Source organism: Girardinichthys multiradiatus, chromosome 12, assembly GCF_021462225.1.
Source record: "Girardinichthys multiradiatus isolate DD_20200921_A chromosome 12, DD_fGirMul_XY1, whole genome shotgun sequence".
In the NCBI taxonomy this organism is placed as follows: domain Eukaryota; kingdom Metazoa; phylum Chordata; class Actinopteri; order Cyprinodontiformes; family Goodeidae; genus Girardinichthys; species Girardinichthys multiradiatus.
This window is the reverse complement of record NC_061805.1, coordinates 21,828,511-21,845,029: the sequence shown is the minus strand read 5'-3', so window position 1 is coordinate 21,845,029 and position 16,519 is coordinate 21,828,511. Positions and strand designations below refer to the sequence as shown.

At 40.7% G+C, this 16,519-nt stretch overlaps 1 protein-coding gene across 11 annotated transcripts in view; it reads left to right on the top strand.

The window, feature by feature from the left end:
• The window catches only part of gpat2 (glycerol-3-phosphate acyltransferase 2, mitochondrial), a 228,808-nt gene that overhangs the window by 143,218 nt on the left and 69,071 nt on the right, over nucleotides 1-16,519 (top strand). For 10 of the 11 annotated variants that reach the window (XM_047380861.1, XM_047380854.1, XM_047380863.1 and 7 more), the window contains one exon: nucleotides 16,398-16,498. In XM_047380861.1, coding sequence (XP_047236817.1) covers nucleotides 16,430-16,498 — 69 coding nt within the window. In that variant the 5' untranslated portion in view covers nucleotides 16,398-16,429. Of the gene's footprint in view, nucleotides 1-16,397; nucleotides 16,499-16,519 lie in introns of those variants that run through there. The other variant, XM_047380865.1, reaches the window with a different exon arrangement.

Here is a 16,519-nt window from a genome sequence, read left to right as displayed (position 1 = left end):
CTCTTAGCTGTTTTGATCTCTTTTGTTAGTCTGTTCCTGGCCTGCTTGTACCGCGCCCAATCTCCACTGCTGTGAGCTTCTTCCTTTTCCCTGCGCAGATTCCTGAGGTGTGGAGTAAACCATGGCTTGTTGTTCCCAAAGGTGCAGAAGGTTTTGGTCTGCACACACATGTCCTCACAGAAACTGATGTATGATGTCACCACATCAGTTAGTTGGTTTAAGTCAGTGGCTGAGGTTTCAAAAACAGTCCAGTCTGTGCATTCAAAGCAGGCCTGTAGCATCTGCTTTGATTCCTCAGTCCACTTCTTAACAGTGTGAACCTTGGGTTTGGAAGCTCTTAGTCTCTGTCTGTAGGTTGGGATGAGGTGGATTAGATAATGATCCGAAAAACCCAGAGCAGCCCTGGTAACAGCATGATATGAGTCCTTTAAAGCTGTGTAACAATGGTCCAGTGTGTTTTTGTCTCTGGTGGGACACTTAATATGCTGTCTGTATTTGGAGAGTTCATTGGAGAGGTTTGCTCTGTTAAAATCTCCCAGTATTATGATGAAAGAGTCCGTGTATTTTTTCTCCATGTCTGTAATCAGCTCAACGAGATGTTTTTCAGCAGCAGAAGTGCAGCCATGCGGTGGAAAATATGAGCCAATTATTATAAACAAGGAAAACTCTCTCGGTGAATAAAACGGTTTACAGTTTTATGGAAAATGACTACAGATCAGGACTACATGTTTTCCCCAGCACCTTTATGTCTCTGCACCAACCTTCATTTATATAAAAGCAGATTCCGCCTCCTCGCTTCTTCCCGATAGCTCCGTGCTATGATCCGCTCTGAACAGCTGGAAGCCCGGCATCAGCAGTGCGCGGTCCGGGATGTTTTCACTCAGCCATGTCTCGGTGAAGCAGAGAACCGCTGATCCGCAGAGGTTTTTACAGGTGAAAAGAAGCAGCTCGTCCATCTTGTTACTTAGAGAGCAGACATTTGCCAGATGGATTGAAGGCAGTGCTGTGCGAAGTCCTCTTTGGCGGAGCTTTACCAGCGCACCAGCACGCTTTCCCCTCCGACGCTTTGGGCGCAGTATCCCATAGAGTGCCGCGGCTCCGCTCGCCAGAAGCTCAGTGAAGCTCAGATCGATGAATGATGGTGAAAAATTCCCAAGAGAGGACTCTCTGATGTTGAGAAGTTCCTCAACCACAGGATTGTGGCCCGAGACCACAGTACTGTGGCTCAAAAAACATAAAAACACACAAAATACACAAAGAAAGAGAGCGAAGCTCCGAGGCTGCCATCGTCGGCGCCATCTTGGTCTTAATGTTATACATTAAGATTACATATATATATGGTCCAATTTGTTGATGGACCTATTGTTGCCAGCAATACCAACTTTAACTTTTCTATAAACATCGTCCACAAGGTTTAGGAGTGTGTTCATAGTTAGAATCTGATGGTTTTTACTACAGGCCAGTAAAATTTCTCCATACCAAACTTTATATACCTGCAGCCATTTAAGTGATAGTAACACCGGAGATCATTGATTTGGTTGTGTGAGACAATGCCTTTTACAATATAGTGTTCTTCTACTGATCAGAGCTAAAAGGAGCTTTGGCAAGAGTAATTAATGAACCTTCGACTACTGGTGAATTCATCGGAAGAAAGTTGTCAATGTCAGCCATATTTAGTGTCTGTTTAATTCATAATGTCCCATTTTCGAGATCCTCAAGAACACCAGAGCAGCCATCCTCATGCTTGAAACTTAGAAGGCTGTACTTATTCATAGTGTTCACAATTGCTTAAGAGTCTGTTAACGATCTGATTCTAAACAAAATAATACAAAAAAGCTGGAAGAAACAAGCTCTGAAATTGCTTTCTTTCATATTAAATTCTCTCACAATATTTTCATTCCCATTTCACCTCCCTGGAACACACTTAAATGCTCTGAAAATGTATAAGGTTTGCTTTCATTCTGTGATGGCTAACTTTAGTACTTAAACAGAGCAAAACAACCCACAGAAGCAGAACAAAATGACCATCAGGAAATAGGCTTTACCTTTATTTATAAAAAGAAGTGATTTGTAATAAGCTTTGTGTTCCCACTCAAGTCGCACAAGACAAAGGAAAAACAGATTGATGAAAAATGTCTGAGATGGGGATCGGAGAAGGAAAACAGAGGTTTAGTGGGACCTCTGAGGTTTTCTTACAAAAACATTAAAGCTGAAGAAAACGTGCCCAAGATGAGAGAGAACAGGAGTGTTGGAAGGCACCGAAAAATGGAGTTAAGATTGTTTTGGACCAACAGGATTGGATAATTACACTGATCAACATGTTTTTAACTAATAGGATCTGATGATAATTATGATCATCACTGAGGCATTTCTATCTGATACTGTCAGATAAAAAGGTTCCTGCCTCGCTTGTGGTGTCACAAAAAAGAGCACTAATTATGTGTCAGACACTCTTCATTTTCCCTTTATACACCTCAGTTTTTCTCCTCCTCTCCTGTACCTTTAAACAGATCTTCATCTCTGCCTGACAGGTGTGATGTTTTATTAACCACTGTGTGATGCAAGACACCTAAGCCAACTCGCCATATTTATTTTGGGGTAAAAAGGAAAAGAATCTTCAGCTGAACGTCTTTAATGTCCCAAACTCATACAAATATGCAAGTTGTGTGACACATTGCTACATCTTTAAAGGCTCTCAACCATGTGCAATTTCTATTAGCTAAATTAGGGAAATTCCCAGAAAAATTTGATTTGCAAAACCAGTTATGCAATATGCCTGTCTGGTTATTGATTCACAGACCAATAATGTTTAAGAACACCTGACAGCTTTTATGCAGAAGTTGAGAAAAAACTGTTATGATAGAATTTAATATGCAACGTCTGTCTCTCACTTCAAAGATCAATCTTTTCCCAATTGCACATTAGGGCTGCTAATAACGGTGATCAATTAGTCTGTTGATTTTTTTTCCCAATCAATCGAATAATAATCAAATAACAAGAGGTGCTTAATAGGAGATATTTTACAGAATTTGTATCAGGTGAAGCTAAAACTATGCCACTTGAGGAGTTCTGGATTGAGCATATTTACACATCTTAAATGTATATATTTTTTGTACAATTTTAGCCTAATTACAGCATGTTTTAGAGCATTTATACTTCAGTTAATGATTATTTGATACTAAATTAGTTGCCGATCATTTCAATAATCAATTAATCGGTATTAATCCAATTGTTTCAGCCCTTTTGCACATTAATTGTAACTTTCCGATAACTCCATGTAGAATACATTTACATCATGTTTGAAACATGTTTTGTCAGAGCAAAGATAAACTGTTCACAATCCTAAAATAGACGGGGTGCACTGAAAACAGGACCAACCATAAACCCTTGATGAATTTTTAACATTAGTCAATTTCTTAATGGTTGTAAATAACTCAAAGGAAGAATGTAGTGAAGCTGCCATGCTGAATAAAGACTCCGCCCGAAGCTGGCTGTGCAGTCTAGTGGAAAACGTCTTGAGGTCAGTCACCAAAATATTAACTCTAGCTTTTCTAACAGAGTGAAGTAATTTCTGTAAATTTCCTATCGTTATACACTGTTTGAGAAGAAGGGCAGCATTGTGCGACTAATGTAGTGACAAGCACTACATTAAACTGAGTCCTTCAGGTTTAAGGTCAGCTATGAACGGATTGTGCTGCTGTACATTTAAGGGACAAAAAGAGCTACCTTCCCTGGGCTGCCACCTTACGGGGAAAGGTTTGAGTGTCGCAATGATCCTATGAGCTATGTTGTCAGGGGTTTTATGCCTCTGGTAGGGTCACCCAAGGCAAACAGGTCCTAGGTGAGGGATCAGACAAAGCGCAGCCCACAGACCCCTTATGATAATTGCCACAAATGGCCACAGTGTTCCCTCGCCCAGACGCGGGTCACAGGGGCCCCACTCTGGAGCCAGGCCTTGGCGGTCTGATCCTCCGCTGCAGAAGCTGGCTCTTGGGACGTGGAATGTCACCTCCCTGGTGGGGAAGGAGTCTGAGTTGGTGTGCGAGGTAGAGAGGTTCCGGCTAGAAATAGTCGGGCTCACCTCGACGCATGGCTCTGGCTCTGGAACCAGTCTCCTTGAGAGGGATGGGACACTCTTCCACTCTGGCGTTGCCCCTGGTGAGAGGCGCTGAACTGAAGTGGGTATACTTGTTGCCCCCCATCTTGGTGCCTGTACATTGGGGTTAAATTCAATTCAGTTTATTTATATAGCCCCAATTCACAACACGTCGTCTCAAGGCACTTCACAACAGTCAGGTACATACGTTTCAATTAATCCTAATCATTGAACAGTGCAGTCAGATTCAGTTATTTATTCAAATTGGATAAAACGTTTTTCTGCAGATTGCATAGAGTCAGAGATTTACAGCATTCCCTCCTCCTGGATGAGCATGTAGAGACAGTGGACAGTCACTGGCATTGACTTTGCAGCAATCCCTCATACTGAGCATGCATGTGTTGTAAGTATGATTATTGATTAATTAATCTTGATCAATAATTATAATTAAAAATCATAATTTGACTAAATTAATTTCTTAACCAAAATCCTCATTTATGAATCGAGACCAGAGATGTCTTCTGGTGTTGTAATTGTGGCTCGACGCCTTTGACAATTACAACCGTTAAATACTCAGTAATAATTAATAACTATTACCAGAGATGTCACTGTTTAATCGACCGTTTCTGCTGAAATGTGTGGAACTTTTAACCTTATCTTGACTGACGAATCACTCTTGCACAAAATAAACACAGAACGCCTTCTGTTACCATCTATGTGAATATTTATTAAATCACAGCCTGATACAATCCGTTCTTCCGATTTAATAATCTTCACCTACTCAAACATGCAAAGTTCTACACACAAGGGGTAAAATATCTAACTAAACAAAAATAAAGCAAAACAGCAGTTATGGCAAAATTGATAATATGACCAAAGGGATGTGGTGTTGAGGATGTTGGGGCGCAGTTCCACTGTAACTCAGTTATACTCAGTCATAAAACTTCCCCCAACTCTGCGTGGTGAGCAGACAAAGGGTTATAAAACTTTTGGCGGCAAGCGAGCAAGCAGTAAGGTTGCAGACAAAGAAAATGGGGAATTTCACCATGAGGTTATTTTAACAGTCCAGTCTCACAGCGCACCTGCGCTTGCTCTCAGGGGTTCAATAACCCCGCAAAACACACAGAGATGGGGAGCACAGCGGCTTCCAGACATCCAACACAGCACATCAAAGTTTCAATAACAAGGGTTACATGCACACATCATTCAGAACACATTAGATTAAATAGCGCATCTCATCGCACTAAAACCTCCTCTACCCTGCCCAGGCTTTCTAAGAAAGAAATAAAAATAAAAGATGTGTTTTACTTGTCGATGTCTTCCTTCTGAGCGGGGTTGAGAGAGAGTGGGGTGGAAGTTGAAAGTTACTGTGCGTCCACAGTTAACTTCAGGAAAAGCGGTCAATCTTCGTCCTCTGGCCTCCTTGGCGAAAGGGAAACTATGATCTGACCATCACAGTCCTAGACAAGGACAAAACATGGTGGCGATTCGTCTCCTCGAAACTCTGTGTTTTTCAGTTACGTGTTAAACTCATGTCTTCGATCGGCACAGTGACATTTCTGGCCTTCTTATTCCAGAAACCTCAGTTATGAATTCTTCGTTTGCCAACGAGAGAGAATAAATGAAATCCACTCGGGACTCTTCTCCAGGTGATGCTTCAGATGTTGGTGACCGTGTCACGATCTCCAGCTGAAGGCGGGTGTTCAAAACGGAGGCCTCCCTATATAGCGTCTTGTGACGTCAGACTTGGGATGCCCCGTCATATCAGTCGCAATGCTCAACGGGATATGTAGGAGCGGACCGTCCTGGATACAAAATGGCCGATGCCGCTGGAAAGGCATAGCGACGTCCAACAACGTGCCGATGGTCCAATATTCAGCAAACAAGTGGTCCAACACATGTAGCGACAGTGGAGAGGAAAAACTCCTTTTTAACAGGAAGAAACCTCCAGCAGAACCAGGCTCAGTGTGAGCGGCTATCTGCCACGACCGACTGGGGGTTTGAGAGAACAGAGCAGAGACACAAAGAGAACAAAGTAGCACTGATCCAGGAGTCCTTTCTATGGGAAGGAAAAGTAAATGTTAATGGATGTAGCTCCTTTAGTCGTTTCAACTAGAAAGAAAGAACAGATAAACTCTGAGCCAGTTTTCAAGGTTAGAGTCTGAAAGAGAGCACATATGATTAGTTACAGTAAAAGCTCAGTCAATTGCCGTGTTTAGGAGAGAGATAGGGTTAAACACTGAAAGACAGGGCCATGTGGATCATCAGTAGAGGGTGAGCATTAAGTTGTTGCCAGCAGAAGCTTGGACAATGCCCCTCTCCAGAAAGGTGTCACAGGTAGACACAGAGCCAGGCCAGATGTAGATTCTAGGAAGAGAAAAGAGAGAGAACAAAGTTAAAAGCTGAAATAACAGCAAATAATGCAAAATTGGAGAGTAGTGTGAGAATGTAGTGAAGAGGGTGAAAGTGGTCATGATGTCCTCCAGCAGCCTAAGCCTATAGCAGCATAACTACAGAGATAGCTCAGGACAACCTAAGCCACTCTAACTATAAGTTTTATCAAAAAGGAAAGTTTTAAGCCTAGCCTTAAAAGTAGACAGTTTGTCCATCTAGAGACCACTGATGGCCATTGTTTTACTAAAAACCACAATGATTGGGATACCTTTCTCTGTCAGATTGACCCTAACCATTGGAAAAGAGAGGGGTCATACAGGTAGCAGAAATGGAGAGTGTGTTTGCACCTCAACCATAACTGAGCCAGTTCACTCCTGTGAATGAGAGGGTAGCCTCCCTCTGCACCAAACAGCAGTTCAGACTACTCACCTTTTCTGGAATCCTTGGAGGGGGTGTTGGAGAGCGCCCCTCCGAGGGACTCCCTTGTTCTGCTGGGGGACTTCAACGCTCCCGTTGGTAATGACAGTGAGAACTAGAGTGGTGTTGTTGGGAGGAATGGCCCTCCTGTTCTGAACCCGAGTGGTGTTTTGTTATTGGACTTCTGTGCTTGTCATGGATTGTCCATAACTAACACCATGTTCAAGCATAAGGGTGTCCATAGGTGCTCTTGGCACCAGGACACCCTAGGCCGCAGTTCGATGATCTACTTTGTTGTCATGTCATCTGATCTGCGGCCGCATGTCTTGGGTGAAGAGGGGAGCGGAGCTTTCCTCTGACCACTACCTGGTGGTGAGCTGGCTCCAATGATGGGGGAGGATATCGGTCAGACCTGGCAGGCCCAAACGAATCTTGAGGGTCTGCTGGGAACACCTGGCAGAGTCTCCTGTGAGGTGGAACTTCAACTCCCACCTCCGGGAGAGCTTGAAACGTGTTTTGGGGGAGGTGGGGGCATTGAGTCCGAGTGGGCCATTTTACATGCCTCCATTACCGAGGTGGCTTACCGGAGCTGTGGTCCCAAGGTTGTTGGTGCCTGTCGCGGTGGCAATCCTCGAACCTGCGGTGGACACTGATAGTGAGGGATGCTGTCAGGCTGAAGGAGGAGCCCCTTTCGGGTCGTTTTGGCCTGTGGGACTCCGGAAGCAGCTGATGGGTACTGGCAGTCCAAGTGGTATGTGGCATGCAGCCCAGGTGGTTGCTGAGGCAAAATCGTGGGCATGGGAGGAGTTCGGAGAGGCCATGGAAAACGACTTCCATACGGCTTAAAGGCGATTCGGGTCCACCATCCGGCATCTCTGTGGGGGGCAGAGGTGGTGCACCTGCTGCTGCCATTCAGTCAGGAAGCTGGTGATCCACTGACAGGTGGAGGCCGGCACTGTGAGCTGGATAAGCGTCTGGTGCAGGATGTCAGGGTTGGCAGTGTCGGAAGCCAAACTGAAGTCCAGAAACAGGATCCTGATGTACATCCCTGGTTTATTGATGTGGTGCAGATGAAGTGTAGTCTCAAATGCATCATTTGCTGACCTCTTTGCCCGGTAAGCAAATTGCAGTGGATCCAGCAGGGGGCCTGTGATGTCCTTCAGATGCTTCAACACCAGTCACTCAAAGGTTTTTTATGATCACAGACATCAGGCCTCTCTTCATTTAACCCCGTGACAGTGCATTTCTTGGGTACCAAGATAATGAGGGAGCATTTGAAGCACAAGGGAACCTCTCACAGCTCCAGCCCCCACCGCGACTCTGCAAGCATATGTGGACATACAACAATGGATTGATGGAGGTTTCCCTGTGGAATAAATTATGTAACCCATGTATTTTAGAAAATAATTTTAAATGCCACTTCCTGCTTGGCCAATTGTTAATAAAGAAATATGTTATTTTTAAAAATAACAAATGTAATTAATACAATTCTGTATGTCATTGATTATGTTGATAATTCAAAAACAGACTTCTTATCCATTTTGGGCGTGGTGTAGTTATGTGTGACAGATTTTTTTTAAACTGAAGGTTTACACTCTTTTTAATGTCAGGAAATGTTTTGGAGTGACCGGTGTTTTCTCCAGCAGCATGGAGCATTGCTGCAGACTGCAGTTCAGCTTCCTGAGAGAAGGTTACTACACTTGTCCCAAATTTGGCTTCTTGGTAATATTTCACTAAAAACATGGACAGTCGGGTGGTTGAAAGAAAAGGTGCACCACCCATCCTTTTATGAGAAAAACACTGTTTTAAAACTCCACTTGGCAAGCTACATGGCAAATGTAGCAGATGATTGTGGGCTGGCAACTTGAGCTGCACAATATGTTAAATCGCAGTTGTCTTTGAGATATCAACGTTGGCAACATCGCAATCACAAAAAACTACTTAGATGCAGCATTTTGGTTGGCTGTTTTTCAGGCGCCTTGCCTTCAAGCTCTGCTTTTCAACTATGTATTTGCCATCTCTGCTGTATTTGTATATGATATTCACGTTTTTACACTGAAATACAGAAATAAACTATTTAATGAGATTTTGATTTATTTTGATGCATCTGTATGAAAGTTAAAGTACTTACTAAAGCTTAATCTTAAAGGGAAAGCAACAAAACAGGCATGTCATTTAAACCAATTCTGATTCAAACCGTTTATTCCCCCTTTGAGTCTATTCAGATGCAAACAGACCAAACATCTATATTGCACATTCTTTTTTATACATCCATCTCAGAATATAAGACATTATGTGAACAATGTGCAGAGGAATGGGTTAGTGCTAAGTGAGCAAAATCTTAATATAAATGTAAATAGGAAATGCCTGGTGACACAGACAAGTGGCATTCATTACATTTATACAATAGACAACTTGTAATTGACTTCTACAATTGAAAGTTGCTGCACACTGAAGCAGTGTTGAATTACTCCAGAAGATAGGATGGTGTATGTAAACTGAAGGTATGAAACTGAGGCTAATATTTATAGTACAACTGTACACCAGCATACATTTAACTTTAAATTTAAATGCAAATGAAAGGAGACTGTGAAATGTTTCTCAAAAATCTATTTATGTTAAAATGACCCTACTGTGCACATGTGCACATAAACTCTTGAATAATTTAAGTAAATTTCTTTTTTTTTATGCATACAAATTTAATTGCAAGTCTGTGTGTATTTATATAAATGTGCTTCATGCAGAGATTTTAACTCCTTGTGCTCAACACAGCATAAAATACAACAAAATAAAACAGTTCAACAGCTAATAGCATTAAAATGTCAGCAATAAAGAAACACAAGCAATAACAAAATATATCGAGCATTAAAAATACATAAATACGCAGTTATAAATGTTGTTTGTTTAGATAATTGATGGGCAGTGTGTAGACTTTTTTTTCCTTTGTGTTTTAAAAGTTCTCACTGTACTTGGGGGCAGAAAGCAGCCTCCCTACTTTTTATGCCTCTTTTATCGAATGAAAACAGCCAGCAGACAGCAGGGATTTGATTTGGCTCAACACAATGCAGAAAAGCTGTAACACATGCATTTTTCTAAACCGTGTTTCCAAACACTAGCAAGTAATGCAGGAATGGAAGCAGAAACAAGCATTTAACGATTTAATGCAAAAAACAGCATTTTATGCAGTCCAAAAGGCAATACAAAAGAAAGATTTTATTAATAAGGGATTTACAATAACATGAGGAATTTGTGGCATATTTTTGTATTAAAGGATTATCCTCAGATAAGAGGCACAAAAAAAAAATTTGTTATTGAGAGTATAGTTCAGTTTTATCGTCTGAAGAATGGAGCCATTACATATTTTATAAGCTTTTGAATCAATAGTGATATCATGTACCAGGTGGCAGGAGGTTAAACAGAATATGGGAGAGGTTAGAGGAACTTTCTGCAAAACTGTGGGCTTTTTTCTTCAATATTGCCTCCAAAAATGGTCTCTTAGGGCAGCAAGTGACACCTCCATGACTCCCTCAGACATTCTCTCCACAGGTTGCTATCTGTTTCAGTCAGCTCCAAGGCAGTAACTGTACCAAGTTAGGATGCAGCTCACCATGATGCTTTTTGCAGTGCCTGAATAAAAGGTTGTGAGGATGAAAGGTGGTATACTTTCATGCTTCAGGCTCCTGAGGACTGGCCTTCTCTTGTGAGCTTAGTAGTCAGGTTAGGGTAGGGACCCCAGGGGAAATCTTTATAACTTTAGAGCTTGTCCATAAGTCCATAAACAGATCATTTTGTTATCATCAAAGGACTAAGACATTGGTAAAAGATGACACAGAGCTTGACTTTCTGAGACCATTAGCCAGGGAGCTCTTACGTCAAGGTATCGTCATACAGTGGTCTCCACTCCTGTGACTCCATTATTTATGACTCTAGCAAGGCAAATTTTTCTGTATTGCACCATTCAAAAAGGAATCTTTGACGTTTATGAGATTGCTATGATTAAAGAGTAATGTTTTCAGTCTGTATTTAAAGGAGCCAATACTTTCGGCAGGTTTTAGGTTTTCTGGGGGTTTACTCCAGAGCTTAAAAGCACAGAAACTAAATGCTGCCTCACCCTGTTTTAGTTCTGTTTTGGAAACAGGGAGACAGTGCAGTGATTTAAGGACTGGTGTAATGTTATCAACTTTCCTAGTGTTTGTCCAGGCCCACGGCACTCAAAAACCTTACTTCCAGTCAGATAAAAGAAAAACTTGTTGCTAAAATTTAAGAAATTACTTTTGACTGGTCATTAAGTCATTGGGAATTTTTAACTCAAAGAAGTAATCAGAAGATAGGTCAAGCTGTCTTCTTTTGGAGCAACTCCAAGCATTTGGCATGCCAAGATGTGTGAATCTTCATTAGTGTTTGAAAGAGCATCTGTATTGCATAGCATTACATTGCATAATGTTGGGTCATTGTGTAAACATTTAATTAACACTTTGACAGCAGTGTGGTCTTGTAACGGTGGAGCTGTCACAAGCTTGGACGTAGTGCTACAGTGAAGTCCGTGCTGACATGCAGGCATACATACATATGCAGACCCGACAGAACTTACCTTTTGGTTTCAGCAAAACTGCCGTGGTGTGTCGTGGGTGCACACAGGGTGTTTCTCCCTCAGTTGTCATACCCATCATAGCTTATAACTTTCAGTGTCAAACATTTTCCCAGTTGAGATATTCAAGTTAAGCTATTTCCTGGTGAAAGCCACCGGAAGGGAGTCACGTGATGATGTAATGGTGATGTCATCAGGGCCCTGTATTAATTTAGTATGTTCTATTAAATTGAGTAGATATATATTGGTTACAGGTTTCTTTTCATTAGGATTTATTTATTTATTTATTGTATATTTACTTTGAGAAGAGCTTACCTGAGTTAGAAGTATTTGTTTAGGATTTCTTTTTTTTTTTTTGTCTTCTTGTGGGCGGAACCTATGGCTATAAAAGAGGGCTCTGCTCCACAGGGAGTCAGTCTGAGTTTAGATTCGCTACAGGTCACACTGGAGGTGATGGACTTTTGAGCTGCTATGAAGGTACTGCTGTTTTTGTCTGTTTTTAACCTGCCTGGATGTCCATCGTAATTATGCTGCACAGCTGCTCCACCTTTTTTTTTCCCACTTGAAGATGAGCACAAAAACACTATCTAAGCGAACTCCGGTATTGGCCTATCATTTTGTCCAAGCCATAACAGAGCCCCGTCACAGGTCTAAACTGTGTGTCAGAGTTGTAACGCTTGTACAGAAGGATGTTTCAAGACTTCTTAAAAAAACAATATTGATGGCAGCCTGGCCTATCTAGAGATTAAATTAGAAACATTACAGTATCAGATTAGTTTTAAAGGTAATGCCAAAGTGGTATTTATGTAAGGCAGCATAGCTACAAGACTGAAATGCAAGGCACATACAATAATGTGATGAGGGTATTAAGGATTAATAGTTTTAATCATATTTACAGTATTTTGTTGAGCTAATAAACAGCTGTTTTTTATTCTTGGATAATGTAATAATGTTAAGAGTAATCTTTAAATGTGTATGTAGGATATAGGGTCTTTTAATCAGTACCCGCCGGGTTCAGTTGAAACAAGTAGCGTCTAACCACAACTGGAACCCTGTGCAGATTTTCCTTCTCTGCAGTAATTCTTAGAAGCCTGTCCATGATGGTATTGATGAGTTTCATTTATGAAAAACAATGTACAGTATTAAAATTTACAACTTTCCAGTTCAACCAGAGATTATAGCAGGGATGACTTTTGCAGAATTAAGTGATTCATTAGGTTAAAATATAGGCTGGTTCTACTTAAAACAGTGATGTGACAGATTTATTTGTACATACTGAAAAACAATCTTCTTTAACGCTCCATGCTGTACCGTCACGCCCCAGTGGTATATATCATAGGATAGTAACCAAACACCAGAACTACAAAGGGATTTAGATGTTTCTCATTTCTTTTTTTGCTGCCGCAGTAGTTTCTTCTGCACTGTAAAGAAAAGGAAGAGGAAGGGTTTTTAATGAGTTTTCAATCTGTTACTCTGTTCTAAATCTTATTTCTAGGATGTCTTATTTTCATCAAGTATTTCTTACTATTGTGCTGTCAGTGGAAGATTATTGCAGATATGCACTAAAGCATGCATTGGGGAAGGAATATGAGATGCTGAAGCACTATTTACTTTATGCATTAAAGATTTCCGATGTCGATGAAAAAAGCTTTATGGCATTACAGCAGTCTATCCCTTCCTATAACCTCTAACCAGCTTTTTGCATGTTTTACGATTCATATTTGGTGATGCGCTCCAAGTCTTGAAAGTTGGAAGGCCTCCTTGCCATCACATATGGATTATTCCTTTTATTCTGTGCTCTGGTGTCAGTGTTTGATTCACAGGTCATTTACCTTCTTTCAGCAACTGCAGCTGAGAAAGACCTCTTGTTGGCTTCAATCCTCAATGGTGCAAGAATGCTGCAGGAGATTAGGACAGCAATTTTTTTATGCAAACTCAACAAAAAGTAACTTACAAAGGACTTACTGTAGAGCTGTGTTCTGGTACTGTAGGTGTATTAGAGTGGTTCCAAATTACTTGTTATTTTCATATAATTGTTTTGTTTTAACTCAGTTTTTAGCCAGCATGCTGATAGCCTCTCTTTGTGAATATGTGTTCATGCTGTGCATCAGTGTAGTAGCTGAATTCTGTTTGGTATATGTGATTTACACATGTTTAGAACTGCTTGCTCATAAATTTATTTACAGATTTTGTGGCACCAGTTGCTTTTACTCTCGGTTTTCAGATATGCAGCACAGGCTGCATCAAGGACTATCAGCCTCCTTAAAGGGGGTGCCAGCTCCACCACTCCTCCATGCTGTATCCCTGCCTGCTTATAAATTTTATTTATTTTTGTTGACAACACAATTGTTACTCATAATGCTTAATTTCGAATTTCGCTTTTCAGTGCTAATTTCGTAAGATTGTGTTTGAAGTTGGGGCTTTAACTTGCCTTTATGTTTTATCTACATTTTTATTCTCTCACCATTACATTCCACAAAACATAAAATATATTTTATTTTTAATCCTACACTTTTGGCTTCTCCTCTGACCTCTGGCATCAACAAGGCATTTACGCCCACAGAACTGCCGCTCGCTGGATAGTTTTCTCTTTTCAGACCATTCTCTGTAAACCCTAGAGATGGTAGTGCGTGAATTAAATCCCAGTAGATCAGCAGTTTCTGAAATACTTAGACCAGCCCGTCTGGCACCAACAACATTGCCATGATCAAAGTCACTTAAATCACCTTTCTTCCCCATTCTGATGCTCTGTTTGAACTGCAGCAGATCGTCTTGACCATGTCTACATTCCTAAATGCATTGAGTTGCTGCCATGTGATTGGCTGATTAGAAATTTGCGTTAACGAGCAGTTGGACAGGTGTACCTAATAAAGTGGCAAGTGAGTGTATATATATACCTTTAGTCATATATACAGGAAAAGTCTAAAATAAATTTTATACCCCAAAGGGATATTTGGTTTAAAATGATCTTTACTCCTATTTGGTAGGAAATCAGACCGGCATCATTTAAAAGATAATGTTACTATGTAAAATGAGTGTCAGTTTTGGAAATATAAAAAATTTGGTTTCGAATGTGTAGAAAATTATTTATATCCTTCTCAGTAATCGATCTTTAATAGCATTACAGCAGTCTAACCCTTCCTATAACCTCTAACCAGCTTTTTGCATGTTTTAGGATTTATCTTTGGTGATGTGCTCCAAGTCTTGAAAGTTGGAAGGCCTCCTTGCCATGACCCTAATCTTTAGCTCCCTTCACAGATTCTTTATTGAATTAAAGTCTGGACTATTTCTGGACCGCTCCAAAACATTATTACTTCCAATCAGAAGAAACATGTTGGTAATATTTAGAGATTAAATTAAGCTTATAAAATCTGTTTTAAACAGGGAGACGTAAATTTTAAAATAAAAGTCCTTGTTGTAGTTTCCCACCCTCTCGGCATACTGCTGTCTTTATCTTTCTCCATGTGGTCTTGTATTCCCTCTTGCCTGCATTATATAATCCCATTTGAACCTTTGGTGATCATGTGCCCTTCTTAATTCACAACTCTACGACCTTTGCACCCTGTTTTACCCCAACAGTTTTACCGCCATCTTATCCTCCATACCTGTGAAGCCTCCCAGAGCCTCGAGAACCTGTTCTCAATGTCTGTGTTCCCACCGGACTTGTTAATGAATGTGGGAACTTGGAGCTAGTTGAAATGGAGCGTCCCCCCATGGGGGCAGCTTAGGTTTTAATTAGCAAAGTTAATGGGGCAGAGTGGGATCAACAGTGAGAGGCAGAGATGCAAAGAGAGTGTTTTCTGAGCCTAATGAGTTTCCTGAACCTGATGGATGAAGACACGAATATTTAAAGAGGGTTGACGACATCGGGACACATCTTCTTTCTTTTGTAGTGGAAACAAAGCCTTGCACATACCAAATGATATTTCTCACAGGATGGGGGCTTTTGTGGTGGCTTTATTTCCTTGGAGATTGCAGACCTCTTCTTTATCTGTAGTAAAACTACTTTAATATTATCTGAATACTCACTTGAACACTTGCTATTAGATAATTTGTGTTGCTCTGAACACATTAGATTTAAACCAGTTCTCATTAATGCACATCATGGTGGCCAAGGGACCAACAACAGTTATATAAGAGTTTTAATTATTTATAGCCCAATGTAATGCCCTCCTTCACCTGAGTGTTCCTGAGTAAAGTTCCTCTCCACCTCTAACCTCTTAGGAGCACACATTTCCCCGTTTTATTCCTGCCTGCATGCATAAGTTATCACAGAAGTTATAAAAGTAAATTTTTAATAAACTTTTATTAAAATGACCAAGTGACAAACCAGTGCAATGAAAGCAGAAGGAGAGGCTGCTTTGTCCCAACTTGAAAAGGTCACAGTGACGGTCAGAAGTCTAATTATCTGAATTGTTGTTTTTTGTGGACAAAGTGTTACAGCAGAAAACAACTTCAAATCATTATGTGTAATAATTAGGTATATTTAAAGTCTTCATTTGTTAAAACCTTAATGTCAGCCGGGTTAATCTATTCCGAAACAAGATGGAGATCATTTTGTTTTTTTAACACCCAGTTGTGTAAAAGTTTCAGCTTAATGAAAACTTTCAACTTCAGGTAGCAGAAACCTGTTGATCAGAATGATCAGGGACAGTCTAGGAACCACCAAGGCTTAAGCCTAACGTGAACTGGAACTGCAGGAACACCTGCATTTTCTTCCTAGAAACGACTTTCACTTCAATTGGAGCAATTGAATCAATGATGTCCGAGATTTTAGAATGAAAGTTTTCTACCAGCTCGTCTACAGTGTTACAGTGCTAAGGTTCTTACATTTGCATGCACTCATAATTTAACATGATGACACAAATTTTTATCTTTTCTCCTTTGTATTATTCTTGATAGGTCTCTGGCAATAAATCTGCAGGGGCTTCATCATGGTGGAGGAGAAGAAAGATGGGATAAACAACACAAGCCTTCCACCAGTTCAGCAGAATAGACCTGCAGTAAGAACTCTGCTTGCATGC